This window comes from Dipteris shenzhenensis, chromosome 8, assembly GCF_047967505.1.
Source record: "Dipteris shenzhenensis isolate YYH24624 ecotype China chromosome 8, Dip_SZ_1.0, whole genome shotgun sequence".
NCBI classification, from domain to species: Eukaryota; Viridiplantae; Streptophyta; class Polypodiopsida; order Gleicheniales; family Dipteridaceae; genus Dipteris; species Dipteris shenzhenensis.
In genome coordinates, this window is record NC_141603.1 from 40,388,696 (window position 1) to 40,405,203 (window position 16,508).

The 16,508-nt window shown below is 42.3% G+C and overlaps 1 protein-coding gene across 2 annotated transcripts in view; it reads left to right on the forward strand.

Moving 5' to 3' along the window:
* The first annotated feature begins 5,890 nt into the window (after positions 1–5,890).
* Positions 5,891–16,508, forward strand: part of LOC147899499 (Galactose oxidase/kelch repeat superfamily protein) — a 121,770-nt gene continuing 111,152 nt past the window's right edge. For both annotated transcript variants that reach the window (XM_087378048.1, XM_087378049.1), the window contains exons 1-2: positions 5,891–6,242; positions 6,548–6,634. In XM_087378048.1, coding sequence (XP_087234174.1) covers positions 6,108–6,242; positions 6,548–6,634 — 222 coding nt within the window. In that variant the 5' untranslated portion in view covers positions 5,891–6,107. The remainder of the gene's footprint in view (positions 6,243–6,547; positions 6,635–16,508) is intronic.

Genomic DNA, 16,508 nt, shown 5'->3' on the forward strand with positions numbered 1-16,508 from the left:
TAGACAGTGCTAGAGCAATGCTTAGTGAGAAGCATCTTCCGAATCAGTATTGGGCAGAAGCAATAGCCACTGCAAACTACTTGCTTAATCAGCTTCCGCGACCGAACCGATACAGGGTATGACTCCTCGTGAAGCATTCACAGGACACAAGCTACACATTGGGCATCTCCACATATTTGGTTGCATAGCATATGCCCACATACATGATGATCATCGCAAGAAATTGGATGCGAAGTCATGCAAATGCACCATGGTTGGCTACAGTGAAGAAAGCAAAGCATACAAGTTGTATGAACCCATCAACCGCAAGGTCATTATCTCCAGAGATGTAATCTTCAATGAGGAATCACAATGGAAAACCTCAAAAACACAGGAGATAAAGCATTGACTTCATAGTCATCTACAGAAAAGGTTGATGAAGAAGAGCAAGAATTGCTAGAAACACCTCAAGACTATGATGAGACTTATGCTCTAGTAGCAAAGATGGATTCTGTACGGTTCTTGATATCACTAGTGATACTCAATAGATGAAATGTATACCAGCTCGATGTCAAGAATGAATTTCTCAATGGTTATCTAGACGAGGAAGTCTACATGCAACAACCAGCAAGTTATGTTGAACCAGGAAAAGAGAATAAGTTTTGCCATCTCAAGAAAAGTCTCTACGGCTTAAAGCAAGCACCTAGAAGTTGGTACAATAGAATCGACATGTATGTTGCTAATCTGGGTTACATGAAGTCCAATGCAGATCACACTCTCTACTACAAAGTTCAAGGGGAAGAAATCACTATTGCACTTTTATACGTAGATGATCTAATTGTGACCGGAAGCAAGGATAGCTTCATGAGAAAACTAAAACAAGACTTATTTGTAGAGTTCGACATGAAACATCTTGGACTTATGTACTATTGTCTTGGTATTGAGTTAAGGAGAGATTTACATAGCACATTTATGAGTCAGCTCAAGTATGTTGACGGTCTCTTGAAGAAGTTTCATATGGCAAATTGCAAGATTGCAGCCACTCCCATGGAACTGACTTTGAAACTTACTAAAGATGCAGAAAAGCCTACAATCAATGACAGGTACTACAGTATGTATCTAACTATCACACGATCAGATATTTGTTATGCAATAAGTTCCCTTGCATAGTTTATGGCAAATCCAAAATAGTCTCACTGGAATGTAGCCAAAAGAGTCTTGAGATACATCAGAGGTACAAGACAATTTGGAATATAATATAGAGGAAGTCATCCACGATTACATGGATACTGTGACAATGACTATGCCGGAGATCATGAGACCAGGAGATCGACACAGGGATATGCATTTTTCCTTGGTCAAGGTGCTATATCATGGTTTTCCAACAAACAACCAACTATTTCTTTGTCTTCGACTGAAGTAGAATATAGAGCACTCACTATAGGTGCATGTGAGGCTATATGGCTAAGAAGACTATTGTCAGAAACAGATTACTTTGATGAGTCAAAGCCAACAACAATATACTGTGATAATCAATCGGCTCAAGCATTGGCCAAGAATCTGGTATATTACTCCAGGACAAAGCACATTGATGTCAGAGAGCACTTCATCAGAGAAAGAGTGTTACTTGGTGACATCACACTCCAACATTGTGATAGCAAAGAGAATTTTGCAGATATCTTTACCAAACCACTCGGTAAAGAGCTATTCGAGAAACACTGACTAGCTCTTGGTTTGATGCAGAGGAAGGACATTCCCATTAAAGGAGTGTGATGGAATGTAATGTTCAGTCCTTCTTCGATTCCCCATAATCATCATCTTGAGGGAGGGCCTACTTCATGATGTTGATCTTGAGGGAAGGTGTTGAGAGTTCACGCTCAACATCATGTGATCATGTGTGCATAGCACCATCATGTGATCATATGTGCATAGCACTAACCCAATAGAGTGCTATAAAGGAAAGGGTTAGATGCCCTAACCCTAACCCTAAATGGGTTTGTATATATTCTACATTTTCAACTAAATCTAGTGTACAATTAGTCATTTTTGGTGTGCTCTCTAGCTATGCCCTCTCTTCTCGTCTCCACTCTTCTTCTCTCCCGTCTTCATATTTTGTCAGCTCTTTTGAAAAGGTTCAATTGGGTTGAAATTGCGCCTCTCCATCATTCTCTTTGAATTCTACGCTAGGTTCAAGGATCTACCTTGCCATCACTCACCCCTTCTTCCTTGGCCCATGATTCCTTCCATCAAAGCCTCGAAAGCTATTTGGGATTGATGTCTAGGTGAACTGATGTGCATAAAGTATATGATTTAAAGTACTCAAGTATTGGCTTCTATTAGGGATAACACGTGCATAAAAGCACACCGTCCCTAAAAATTTCTTAGTTTTTATAAAGATGAAGGGACCAAGAATCTGTCCATCATCAATAGCATTGCTAGAGTTAGGATATTTTATCTCTAGACAAATGCACTAGATGCTCGAAAAGTTTTTAACTCAAAGTAGTCGTTGAAATTGAATCAAACAATTAGAAAGATAAAACTCCTTTTCAACATAGGCAAGGACCCTCAATGATTATCAAAATATTTGATCTCTTGCAATCACCAACCTCCGTACTCTTCAACGTTGATTTGAAATGGATGACTCAAATCAATTCATAGGAGTGATAAGATTACCTATCGACTACATCAACACCTATCAGTTGTCTAGGATTATTGCCTTTCAAGACTTTACTACATGGAAGAACAATGCATCCTAGCATTTAAACCTTTCTTTCCTATCTTGTCCACATAATTTGAAATAGCCTTAAACAAAGAATGGAAGATGTTGAAAGATTAAACAGTATAAGAAATCTAATTGCAAAATCATTTATATTATTTAATAAGCAAATAATACCACCATTATGTTACAAAGAGGAGGATGAGAGAACATCCAAGTCTCTCTCTTGCTTTCTATGTCCCAACCTAGCTGTAGCTTCTTCAAGTTCCTCTGTGTACTTGTACATATGTTGATATCCTAACTCTTCTTGTACATACTTGTGTGTCCTTGATTTAGTAATAGATCCTACTTATCTGAATGCTCACTCACACGTATGCACTTTCCCTAAATCGCCACCCCCGATGATGTTTACACGTATAATTTTTGGCATCTTCTTACATAAAACTAAACCCCAAAGAATAGGACAATTAAAAGAAAATGGATCACAAAATCAGCTTGAGGTCACTGAAGCAACTACTTCAGTGTCTCCATCTCAATCCTCAATTCATCTTTTTCATAATGAATTGAATTTGGTTGCCCTCGAAGATGAGCATGAGCACTCTCCTTTTTCTATATTTCCTTGATCAACTTCATGACCCACTTTTTCTCAATTGTCAACATGGCGTTGACCAATTGGTTCTCCCATTGGCACCTCTATAATTGAATGGTAATCAACTTTGCATCATTTTTTTTGGACTTTGAGGTCCGCAGTCTGACTTAGACATGGTCTAAGTCCTTCCTTAATTTCTCAATCTCTTTCAATGATTCGTTTGTTAGATTGGCCAATTGATTCTTGAGTGCACTAGTCTTTCCCACTTAGCCACCTTAAAACATAAGGCTTCCTCTGAAAAACTAAGCTTCCACTTATGTCACGAGCTTGTTGCACCTGCAGCTCTTCCTATTGCAACCAAACCCATTGCACATGCTTTCTTGGTCTATCTATCTCTCAAACTTGTTAGCCAATGCTTTTGGACTCAGCAATGAGCACGCTTCTTGCTCTTTGAGCTATCAAACTCCCTATTTGTATTCCTCTACATTGGCTTCAAACTATTTGAGCATGTCCATCTACTCCTTAAAGGTATACACCTACTCTTCTTTGTTAGATTCATCCTCATCTTCATCTCCTGTCAATCAGAGAGCCACTCGGACGAAAGACCTATATCCTACCCATGTGCATCAGGGATTCTTGAGAGGGATTATAATCCTATAATCTTTGTGGGAAGCAAAGATTATCAATCAATATTAGGATTCTGAGATGGGAGCTATGGAGGAGGAGATATTGGAGGTAAGAGACTTCCTCTTGTTCAAATGATGGAGGAGAGCTTGGCTCTTGGTCAAAAGGTGGGGGAGAGTGGGATGCCCTCTCGAATGAAGATGGAAATGTCAAAGAAGTTCCAGGCTAATGCCCTTATGTGACTTGGGCGCCTTTGCTCGAAAACCATCAGAGGGACTAAATCTTTATAGTCATCCAAATCCAAATCTATGAGTTGCGTTGTCCTATTCAATCTTGGTGCTCCTCAGGTAGGTTGCTCTCGAGTAGCTTATTCTCCTTATTGCAATTCCTTGCTCCACTAGTCTTCGTCTTTTCAACTCTTAAGGGCATCATGCTATAACTAATATTGATGAAAATATCACTCATTGGGTAAAAGGATCCTTTCCAATGGATTTCCTAGTGCTATCAAGGGATAGCACGGTGAGTTTGATGATATTCCCCATATGGATGGAAGGATAGTTGAACTTCAACTGTTTGTCAAGGTTTGACTGCCATAACCATCCTTTGACCTCCTTTAGTAGTTGGGGAAAGGCATTGAGAAGGAGATCCTTGGAAATAAACTTGGCCATTGTGTATATTTGGGATGATGGAAGTTTTGTGAAGACAAAAGGGTGATAAAATTTGACAAAGTTTTATTAAGCCATGGAAGCAGTAAGGTGAAGGGCTTCCTCTTGCTTCCTTCTTAACATCATCCTAGTTCAAACCATTAATCACCACTATTAGTGATTGTTTAGCCATTGCTTTTATCCACTTTGCATCATAACTTCCTTATACAATGCTTATCCATAATCTCCAAGCAAGTCCACCATAAGGTGGGTTTTAATCGAGAGTAACTTCATTAAACATGCCAGTTGTTTGCTTCAATTCCTAGGATTACAAATTTGAACTTTGTGCTTTTGAACCGTTGAGGTCTTGACAAGTGTGATTATATGGATTCTGTGAATCTTTTGATCTAGAATCTCGTTTGAAAGATGCTTTGGAATGGTCTAAATATTTCAATACTATCCATCAAAATTCATTTTTCATCTCAAATGATGATTTACATCTTAACTAGTTACAACTTGGAATTGTCTCACCTATAGGTAGAGTGGGTGTTGGCTGCATTGGTTGAGGCATATTGCTCTACATAGGCAAAGACTTTGAACATTAATTGATTAAGTTTTTTAACTATACAAAAAATTAGAATAATAATACCTCATATGGGAAGCACACATTCTTGGTCATGCAATCTCCCAAGGGTAGTAATTTTTATGGCTCGATCCAAGGTACTTGATTATTGCAACTTACATGTAATCCAAATCAAAAGGTAATCCATTGATGAACATGCCCCAAGGTCATCTTGGGATGCTAGTGCTTATCTCTTCCTTGCTAGAATCTTCATTCTCATACCATAAGTATGAATCGATTCACCAAGGAACACTTGCATATTGTCCATTTTATAATTATTAAAAGAAAGACTTCGTCAATTCTGCCCACGGAAAGAGATCATACAAACTGGAAGATTCACCATCCAAGGTTGCTACAAATTATAATCCTATCTTCATTATTTCCCTTAATCCTTTCATGAATCAAACTCTCAAAACGTATTTACATGGACATTAGGTTTTTCAAATCCAATACATAGCATAGTTAATCCCATCATCTTGACCAATTATTGACGTGTTTTTACGTTCTCTCTTTGAGTCAAGATTCTCATAATTGCCACAAGTGGAATACAATGAGCATCCATTGAGTCTATCCTCATCCATATTTTGTAAGCAGCGACGAGCGAGGGCAAGCAGATTGCTCTTAAGAGGGCAAGAGGTTGTCCTTACTTATAGTATGGAAGCTTGGGCAAATCTAGCTCTCTAACCGTCTCCCTTCTCCCCCTCCTAGTCCTTGGACTTAGACTGAAAGGTTAAGCAAGCTTTCTAGTAAGATGTGCGAGTGTTAGAAGATCTCGATTGTACTACACGGGTTAACACTTTGAGGATCCCCAAGTCCTAAATCAAAGTGCTAGGCCAAAGTCTTGGAAGGGTGACTAGAAATAGAAGGGTACTTAAGCGAGTGTTTTTCCACAACCTTGGTGTCGCTGCTAGAAGCTGGAAGGAGGAAGTAGCTATGGCGGGCAAGAAGCAAAAGAAGCCTGGCAAAGGCAAGGAGAAGACCGAGCGCAAAACTGCCAAGTCTGTAGAGAAGCGTGCCCGCCGCGATGACAAAAAACTCAAGGAGGAGGACGACATCGATGCCATTCTTGTAAGCTCTTCGATTCTCTTTAGCTCACGCTCTCTATGTTGCTGCTGCCCACTTCACTTTATTCCAATTCTTAAACCCATTGGTTGTCCTTTCGTCGCCTGCTATTTTCATCTCAAAGTTCCTAAACACCTTACTTTATCTATTTATAGTTTGTCAAAAATTTTCGTGGTCATGATATGGAGCACAACAATATAGGCGATCTAATTACTCTCCCATTTCGACTTCTTAGGGGGTGTTTCTGGTTTGTTCATTCATTCGTGCAACTGAATGAGGTGATAACTTTTCGCGTATTCTCCATTGGGCAGGCAAGCATTCAGAAGGAAGCGGCTAAGAAAGTCGCCGTGCAGGTTGATGAGAATGTACCTGCGCCTTCGCCTCGTTGTAATTGCACGGTAATACTTTGAAAACTGAACTGAACGTGCAGCTCTGCGTGTTGGGTTCTATACTATACGAATTATGAAATCTAAGGATGCAGAATCACGTAATTACTATGCATGATTGGACACTAGGGTTTGAAAGTCATTATGGAAGCCTTCACAATGGCATGTTTGCCCATGTTTAAGATGACGAATGGACTTATTTATCGTAGCCATTGGTATTGCCAATGGCTTTTGATCTAGGGACATATGCTCAAAAGCTTTAATGGTAAAGCACACGTTATTGTGTCCTCTCTAGGAAACCGTGCGCTTTATATTAGTAAATTTGATCACTAAGTAACGAAATAATAAGTTTCACGTTTCTTAGGGCCTTTTCTCACCTACTGTAATGTTAGTTAGAGTAGTTACCTTAAGAAGACAATTCCATTTCCCATTGGTATCCATTATCTTATGCATAAAGTAGTCCTATCAAGTAGGAGTGATGCTGGAGAAGAAGTGGAGCAGTGGTAGAGGAGGTGCAGTGGAGGAGTGGTGGTGGAGGAAAAGTGGAGGAGTGAAGGAGATGGTCCAAAAAGAGAAAGGATGTGTGCAAAAAATTGAACGGGGAAGAGTTATTGGGCCTGGGAAAGAGCTTGCAGTGGAAGTGGAAGGAGGGGCTAGGGTGTCAAGGAATTGTAGAGTGGGTGGTAAGGAGGGGGTGTCAAGGAATTGTAGGGTTTCACGTTTCTTAGGGCCTTTTCTCACCTACTGTTATGTTAGTTAGAGTAGTTACATTAAGAAGACAATTCCATTTCCCATTGGTATCCATTATATTCTGCATAAAGTGGTCCTATCAAGTAGGAGTGATGCTGGAGAAGAAGTGGAGCAGTGGTAGAGGAGGTGCAGTGGAGTGGTGGTGGAGGAAAAGTGGAGGAGTGAAGGAGATGGTCCAAAAAGAGAAAGGATGTGTGCAAAAAATTGAATGGGGAAGAGTTATTGGGCCTGGGAAAGAGCTTGCAGTGGAAGTGGAAGGAGGGGCTAGGGTGTCAAGGAATTGTAGAGTGGGTGTCAAGGAATTGTAGGGTTTGTAAACTGTTTGTTGAGGAATTGTAGGGGGTGGTAATTGTAGAGTGGGCGGTAAGGAATTGTAGGGTGTGTGTCAAGGACTTGTGGCCTAAAATCAACGTGCTTTAGCTTTTAATGGTTATGTCAAAATGCTGAATTGTAAAAGGGAGAAATGCTCATGATTTTGAGCTGAAACCTTTACCAATACCAAGATCAGCCTTTTGGAGCAAATCGTTGGAATTCTGGGGCATCTGGAAGGGCTGGAAGCTCTAATCGCAGCAGATTCAGGCGGCTGGAACAGAAATCGCAGTAGAATCTCTCCCGTATGACACTCACACATGCGAATGTTGCAAGACTATGACGTTGGAACAAATCGCAATTTGGTTTGGAAGGAGAAGAAACAGTTCGCAGCAGTAGAAAGAGCTCAGAAGGGGGGGGAAAGAACAAAACACAGCACTAGGGCCTAGAAATAAGGGCTGGACCCCTCGAAGGTCTTTATTGCAATAGAAAATACTTTGTACAACTGGTTCTAAGAAGAGCATGAAGTTGAGTACAATTCTCAATACATCTAGGAGGCCTACGGACTAGGCCTAGCAAAAGCTAGGGCCGGCTTTCTAAAAGCTACTTTTACTGTAGGCCATCTTCTCCCGGTCGTAGTGATGCCCTACGGGCCCTAGTATGTGCCTTGTAGGCATAGTTATAGGCACTTTAGTGTTTTAGTGCCTTTTATGCCACATAGGACATTTAGTCCTATGTGACACCTAGGACACTTAGTCCTAGGGTCTATCTTCATGTACTTTGTACTTTCATTTCTTCCATTCTAGTTGACGTGACAGCCTTCAGCTTCCACTCGTGTGCTTGCTCCCACGCTCACCGCACCTTCAGTGGTATCAAAGCAGGCATTACTCACTTCCCCAGCACTCTCCAGCCTCCCCGAGCCCCTCCATTGCTCTTTGGGAGCTAGTCACTTGCTGGTCGACTGTTTCAACAGCTCGTTTTTGGGTTCGTGAGCAGTTCTAGGGACTTCCAGGAGCTTTTCATTGCGGTAACTTGGCTTCTCCAGCTTTCTCTTGATAGGCGACTTCACAGGCGGCTGTTTACAGCACTTTGAAGATCTCCATCAGCTGGTTTAGGCCTTGTATGGCTGTCCTTTCACCTCGGGTCACTTCTACAGCAAGCGTATGCAAATCGCGACCTGTCTAGTGCACTCTCCAGGGTTCTCCAGCAGCTACATCTTCAGTTCGAAGCCTTTTGAGGCAGTTCCAGCCACCCTGTAGCTGCTCCTTCATCTCGACTTGCTGCTGCTGCCCTTCTGGAGACTCTATTTCCATCCTAGGTACCTCTCCTAGCTAGGCGACTAGCTGGATAAACTTTTCCAGCTCGCATCCTGCCCAAAGCTCTACCTCGTGGCACCTTCAGGTGACGAATCCTCATCTACAGCAGGCGTCTACTCCACGCGAGTTCTCCAGGAGTCTCTCTCGGGTTGTCCAGCCTGTTCTCAACAAGATCTGCTAAGTTTCAGCCCCCTTTGCTGAACCTACTACATTTTGACAGTTTTTGACTGTCAAACCCTAATTTCCAACAGGAAAATTTAGGGCTTTTGACATTTGGACCTTCAACTTGTCAAAACAACACTTTCGACAAGCTTGGCAACTGAAATCCTTCCAAAAATTGAAGTTTCAGTCAAATTCAGGTTCAGGACTGTCGGACTCTCACATTGTGCCATGTCATCACTCAGGGTTTCCAAATTTGGGGCTTTTGTGTTGGGAGCTTGTAAACTACTCGGTGCTTTCTATCAATTCAGACAACGGATTTTGCAGAGGCGTTTGAATGAAATGATTGCGAGTTGCCAAACACATATACTTGAACTTAAGAGATTGCAATTAAGCTGGAATTAAGACTTATACAGCTTAAACACAAAGTGACATCATTGGAAATTGCAATATGATTGAGGGGCCAAGACGGCCCCCCCCCCTATCGAGGCTTACTTTATTCTTGAAAATGGAGATACAAGACCAAGGTGCAATGCACCTTCCAAACTGATGAACTCAGTGAAAGCCTAGATACAAGAGTCAAGAGCATATGTACAAGGTAGACAATAGAAAGGAGGACTCCAAGCTCAGGTTTCAACTCTTGGCTTGCCCAATCCACAAGGAAGAAGCCTGCAACAATCACCACTTACATCCAACATTAGAGGCAAGCACTAGTTTCTAGAAAGATAGTAGAAACAACATGAAATAGTGCTGTAAATGAGATAAACTTGACAATACAGACTCCCTTCGTGACTTGACCCTTTTGTAGATGAAGTCCTTGATACCTCTGAAGCTCCCTTGGGTGAGGAGAGTGTGGAAATGGGGCTGGAATGAGAACAGCTTAGAAAAACAGCCTGTAGGCAAGAGAGAGAAAGCCTTTATGGAGTGATAGCTGTAGAGAGAGAGTGCCAATGCTGATCCCAAGGGAGGGGATGTAAGAGAGGAGCTGCTGCTGTTCCAGAGGTGCAGAGAAAGGCAGATTTCTGCAAGGGGAAGGGGTTGGAACAGCAGAGAGAGAAATTCTGTAGTAGAGAGAGAAAGATTGCAGCAGGAGAGAGAAAGGGGCTGTGGCTGCTCCAGGCTAGGAGAAGGAGAGAGGATGCTGCTGCTGTTCCAGAAGAGCTGAGAGGGGGCAGATTTTTGGAGACGAGGGGCTGGAACTGTAGAGAGAGAGTGTGCTGCTGTAGAGAGAGAAAGTGCTGCTGAGGTGAGAGAATGGCCTGGGGAGAAGCTGGCTGCACCCAAGGAGCTGGAGAGGTTCTGCTGCATCAACCAAAAGGAGGGAGAAGAAAAGTGATGAATTTTCATGTAGGGAATGAAGGGGAGAGGCCTCTCTTGAATGGTTCCTAGGTCAGTATGCAATCTGTGCATTTGATTGGTCCCATGTTTGGGTACTCAGGTGGGGTGTGGTTTCTAGATGTCCCTCTCAAAGAGAGGCCGTCACTCTTGTGGGTCATTAATGCCCATAACCCCAAGCAAGGGGGTTCACCCTATGCTAGACCTAGTCCCCATTGACCGTAATTGAACAGTAGGAAAACATTTCATTTCTTAATAAGCATACTATTGAAAAACAAAAAGAAATATTACCAAGCAAGTGGATACATGTTGTTGAAGCAGGATGACAAAACTCAATTTCAGCTGGTAACTCTATTCCTATACCCTGCTGCACATATTTTCAGTCTATTTGCTCTCTATTTTATCATCGGAGAAAGAAAAGGCACTGTGTTGCCTTGAGGTTCAGTGCAGCAGTGCAGCCTTCTGGAAATATCTGTTGTTGGCTTACTTATATTTGGGACAGCAAGATATATTTTTGCAGTTGAAAGCCTTGAGGCTATTCTTTGGTCACTTTGTCAGTGCATTTCTACTTGTACTATTTGCAATGGCTGGGAACAATCACGACTTATTTGGCATTCTTCGTGAAGATGATAAGTTGGATGGCACCAACTATCCGATGTGGTCTTATCTCATGAAACATATTCTTGTTGCAAGGCACTTTTGGAATATTGTTTCTGGGGTTGACCTGAGGCCAGCCAATGCCATAGTGGCTGTCCCTATAGCTGGTCCCTCTGCAGAGGGTACCCCTCCTGATGCTTTATCCTCTAGCACTCATGTTGTTGCTCCTCCAACTCAGGAACAAACAAGATGGGATGCAAGAGATGCAAATGCACATTCCTGTATTGCTTTGTCATGCAAGAGAATCATTATTCCTACCATGGCTTCAAATTTTCAGCTCATGATGGGAGCACACCATGTGATATCACTCTTTACCAGTAGGCTGTTGGATGTCTCATTTACTTATGCCACACTAGACCTGACTTACAGTATGGAGTATCCCAGCTTAGCAGGTTCATGCACATGCCCAGTTCACAGCATTGGCAAGCAGTGAAGAGAGTCTTCAGATATCTCAGAGGCACTCAGGATTTAGCCCTCCTCTATGGTGATCAGGGTTCATTTACCATGCATGCTTACACGGATAGTGACTGGGCAGGTTGTTTCGACACCAGAGTGTCACATACCGGCAACTGTTTTTTGCTTGGCAGTTCATGTATCTCTTGGCTAAGCAAGAAGCAATCAACAGTTGCCACATCCAGCTGTGAGGCTGAGTACAGGGCAGCCTTCACCGCTATAGTAGAGTGTGTCTGGGTTCGATAGTTACTTACAGATCTTGGTATTCACCAGACATCCCCCACTATGGTCTACATTGACAGCCAGAGTGCTTTGGCCATTGTGCGTAATCGAGTGTTTCATGCGCGTATCAAGCACATTGAAGTTCACTATCATTATGTTCGAGAGCGGTTGTCAGCAGGAGACATAGAGTTGTCCTACCTTCCCACAGAGGACAACATAGCAGATATGTTTACAAAGGCATTTCCTTGTCCCAAATTCGAAGTCTTTCGATAGGCTTTACACTTGGTTCCCTTTGTTACATGATCTGACATACCTTGTACATTCATTGGTGGCTATATCCTTTTAGATGAACATGTGCCACCATGACCAGAAAATACCAGGTATTCTGAGAAGTTTCCAGAATACTTCAGCCCATACCATGGAGGGGGGTTTATAGGCCATCTTCTCCCGGTCGTAGTGATGTCCTATGGGCCCTGGTATCTGCCTTAGGCACTTTAGTGTTTTAGTGCCTTTTATGCCACATAGGACATTTAGTCCTATGTGACACCTGGGACACTTAGTCCTAGGGTGTATCTTCATGTACTTTGTACTTTCATTTCTTCCATTCTAGTTGACGTGACAACCTTCAGCTTCTACTCGTGTGCTTGCTCCCACGCTGACCGCACCTTCATTTACATAAAAGCCAAGCTATATTTAGATGCTCGTTTGGGAGAGACTAAAATGAAATCGTTTAGACTTCACAAGCAGTTTTAGCTTGAATGAAGAGATTTTGGACGACTTTTTGATTAGCCTTCTCCTTTAGTGCTAGCCTTCGTCATGGCTGAGTTTGCCCTTCACCTCTGGAGCGCCGACAGAAACTCAGTACGAAGACTTTGTATAAAAGGATGCTCAAGTATGTGTGGGTGTGTGGATTTGTATGTGTGAGAGCATATTTTTATACCACGGTCTACACCCACTGTTGGGCGCTGATGATGTCAGTGGGGATGTCATAGTAGCTAGTCCCTGCTATGCGTGATGGAGTTCATGATTTTCAATCTTATGAGTGACTATCATGAGATTGAAACTCCACTATGTGGTGTTTTTTGAGGATGAGTTTGGGAATGTTCCTGGATTCATCTAGGTATATGCTTTTGCCGTATTAGCGGACATGCAAATTTCACCTTGTGAAGTTTTCGTCCAAGTTACGGCCTACTGGTATTGTGATAATTCTTTCTTTCTTAAATGGTGCGTTGCCCTATCGGCTATATGTAGATGGTCGTTTGGGAGAGACTAAAATGAAATCGTTTAGACTTCACAAGCAGTTGTAGCTTGAATGAGGAGATTTTGTACTAGTTTTTGATTAGCCTTCTCCTTTAGTGCTAGCCTTTGTCATGGCTGAGTTTTCCCTTCACCTCCGGAGCATTGACAGAAACTCAGTACGAAGATTTTGTATAAAAGAATGCTCAAGTATGTGTGGGTGTGTGGATTTGTATGTGTGAGCATATTTTTATACTATAGTCTACATCCAGTGTTGGGCGCTGATGACGTCAGTGGGGATGTCGTAGTAGCTAGTCCCTGCTATGTGTGATGGAGTTTATGGTTTTCAATCTTATGAGTGACTGAGATTGAAACTGCACACTGTGGTGTTTTTAGAGGATGAGTTTAGGAATGTTCTTGGATTCCTCTGGGTATATATGTTTTCTTCCTAAATTTGAGGCTTTCGGCGCCTTTTTAGTCTTGTGGGCCCTCTTTTTAAAGAGGCGTCCCCTTGTCCTTGTTTTAGAGCCTTGTGGGACTTGCTTTTGGTGCCTTTCTCCCCAATCTTGGGTCCTTTTTGCACTCTCTTGGGTCCTACACATTGCACAAATTCCAACACAAAATCATTAGAGGTTAGAGGTTAGCAAAATGCATGCATTCCTAGTTCTCGGACTAATCCTAGTCCCTTGTGGGTGTCCCCACAGTTCTCTTTTACCAATGCAAAGCAAAAGTAAAACAATAAAACTTATTCTTAGTTAATTAAAGTCAACATTCTTTGACCGAAGTCAATTCTAATAAAGATTATACTTTATTTCTTGAGAGAAGTACCAAATGGTGACATGAGCTCTTCGATGCTGTGTCCATATCTTGGCTTTAGAATATTAAGACCATGGGGGGTGCTACAAGGATTGTAGCATGTGTTTATGCTGGAATTTCATCAAGTGTGGCTATATTTGGAAGCATTGTTATACTCCTTGCCGCTCTTGAGTGATTTGTCATTCTTTTTTTTGAGTTTTTTCTCACGGATGACTCATGAATTACATTCACTTATGACGACGCTAATCTCCCTGGCAGCAACATTAAAATGCTATCAATTTTTCTCTCATTTCCAAGTTTGGATGCTTTAGTCACCTATGATTATGTTATTGTGTGTTGTAGCATAGGGCCTTCAGTTGTATTCTATTTAGAGGATTAGGCTTAAGCATAGGAAACGATTCTTACATAAGCTCATGTGAGAAAAGAAATTTTCTCACTTGGTTTGATGGAGGGTCTCACCTCCATGGGGATTTAAGGGTTATAAAATTTTCTATTGGATTTGAAGTATGATAGGGTTAGGGGAGCTGAAGATTAAGAAGAAGCTCTAGGGTTAGAAAGGTCTGTAAGGTTGAGAAATGGAGTGCTAGTCTCCTTTAAGGAGGTGAGGATTAAGAAGTCTATACTAAGGTCTCATGGGTTGTAGGGATACAATGGGAGAGGGAAACAAGATTTATAAAGTTGTAGTGGGTGAGAGTGAAGGGGAGGGGTAGATCTGATGAAGAAGAAGAAGAAGAAGAATATATTATCGTCCTCTGAAGACCAAAACCGGCCTATGGGACCTGAGCAATACAATATCACAAGTACATGAAAGCTCCTCCCGAGGATGGGAGGGTGGAAAGAGAAACCACCTTCTAGGATTCAGGTGGATTCCTATGCTTGAAGAGCTTATACACAAATGTTCCTAAAGCTGAAGGTGGCCCTTTATGCAGCAAATCAGCCAGTTTGTTATGTCCCTCAAGGAGGTGATTGAACTCTTCCCTAATGTGTGCATAGTGAGGGCATATCATTACCATGTGTTCTTCTGTTTCAACCATACCTTGATCACATAGTTGGCATATTCTACTCTCCCTTGGCATCTTTTTCCATCCCCCTGTTTCTATTTGCAGGGTAGGGGAGGGAGGAAAGAAGAGAGGAGTGGGAGAAGGTGAGAGAGGAGTAGGAGGGGGGAAATGGAGGGAAAGGGAGGAAGGAGAGTGAAGGAGAGGGTGAGAGGATAAGAGGAAGAAGGGGTTGAGGGAGGAGTAGAGGGAGGGGGAAAGAAGAGGTTGGATGTGCAAGAGTATGGGTTGCAAGGGTCAGGGCATGTTAGTACATGTTGATAGTATAAGGGAGCATGGACACAAGGAGATCAAGCACATGGGCACATTAGGTGAACTGAACATTGAGCCCCAATGAGTGTTGGCATCGTTCTATTAAGAGAGATTTATACATGTTCATCATAGTTGCACGAAACGGCCGTTTCTTGGCTGGAAACGGAAACGGCGAAACGGAAACGGCGTTTCTTGAAGAAACGCCGTTTCGTAAAACCTGTTTTTGCCCTAAATCCCAAAAGTCGTGATTTCGCCGCCTGGCTCCATTTTTCGCCGCCTCCCGCTGATCGCACTCCTCCTGTGCATCCTTGCTGCTCTCTCCACCTTCTCTAAGCTCTCTCCATCCCTCCATCCTTTGCTCTTGGACTCTCCATCCCGTTTTCCTCGGACCTCCATCCTTCTCTCTCCATCCTCTTCATCCTTTGCTCCATCTTCTCCATCCTGCAAAAGCTGCAGCTTGGCAGCCTGCTCTCCATCCCTCCATCCTTCTTCTCTCCATCCTCTCTTTAATCTTACCTGTAACCTCTCCATCCTCCTTCACTTCTACCTCTAGGCTCTGATCCTCCAGGCTCCTTCCACCTCTCCATCCTCTTTTACCTCTGAGCTCTCCATCCTCCTTCTACCTCTCCATCCTTTCTCACTTGTGACCTCTCCATCCTCCTTCTCACCTCTCCATCCTCCTCAATGCCGAGAGATGCTTATTGGGTCCATGTCTCCCTCCTAGATAGTTATAAAGGAGGCACTGGCTCCAAGAAGTATGAATGATGCATTGATGCTTGAAGGCTGAAGCTTCAAGTCTAGATAATTGTATTATGTATGATTTGCAAATTGCACTCTATTGATAATTATATTATGTATAAAAAATAAAATTCTATACATAAATTGTATCATATTGCCGTTTCTTCCGTTTCCGTTTCGGCGGGGCCCGGAAACTCCGTTTCTTCCGTTTCTTCCGTTTCCGTTTCTTCCGTTTCCGTTTCGGCTGGTAACTATGATGTTCATGAATTTCTCTTTCTATGTTGAGCACGTGCTAATGTCGTTAATACAACCATATCATATCGTATATCTACACCATGTGTCAAGGATTTTAGTCTTTCTATCTCTACACTGTACACAAAACATGTGTTAAGGATTTTATCTTTGTCTCACTAGACCATGATTTGATGATCTGGGTAGTCCGGAGGGGTTGTTTTTAGCATTGTTGGCTGTCCTTTGGTTTGATTTGATGACGATTGCAATGAATGTGCATATTTTATTTTCCTGTTTCCAAAGAGTTCTCCATGTTCTCAGCTTAGAATGGCAATGCTTACTGGCAATATTTAA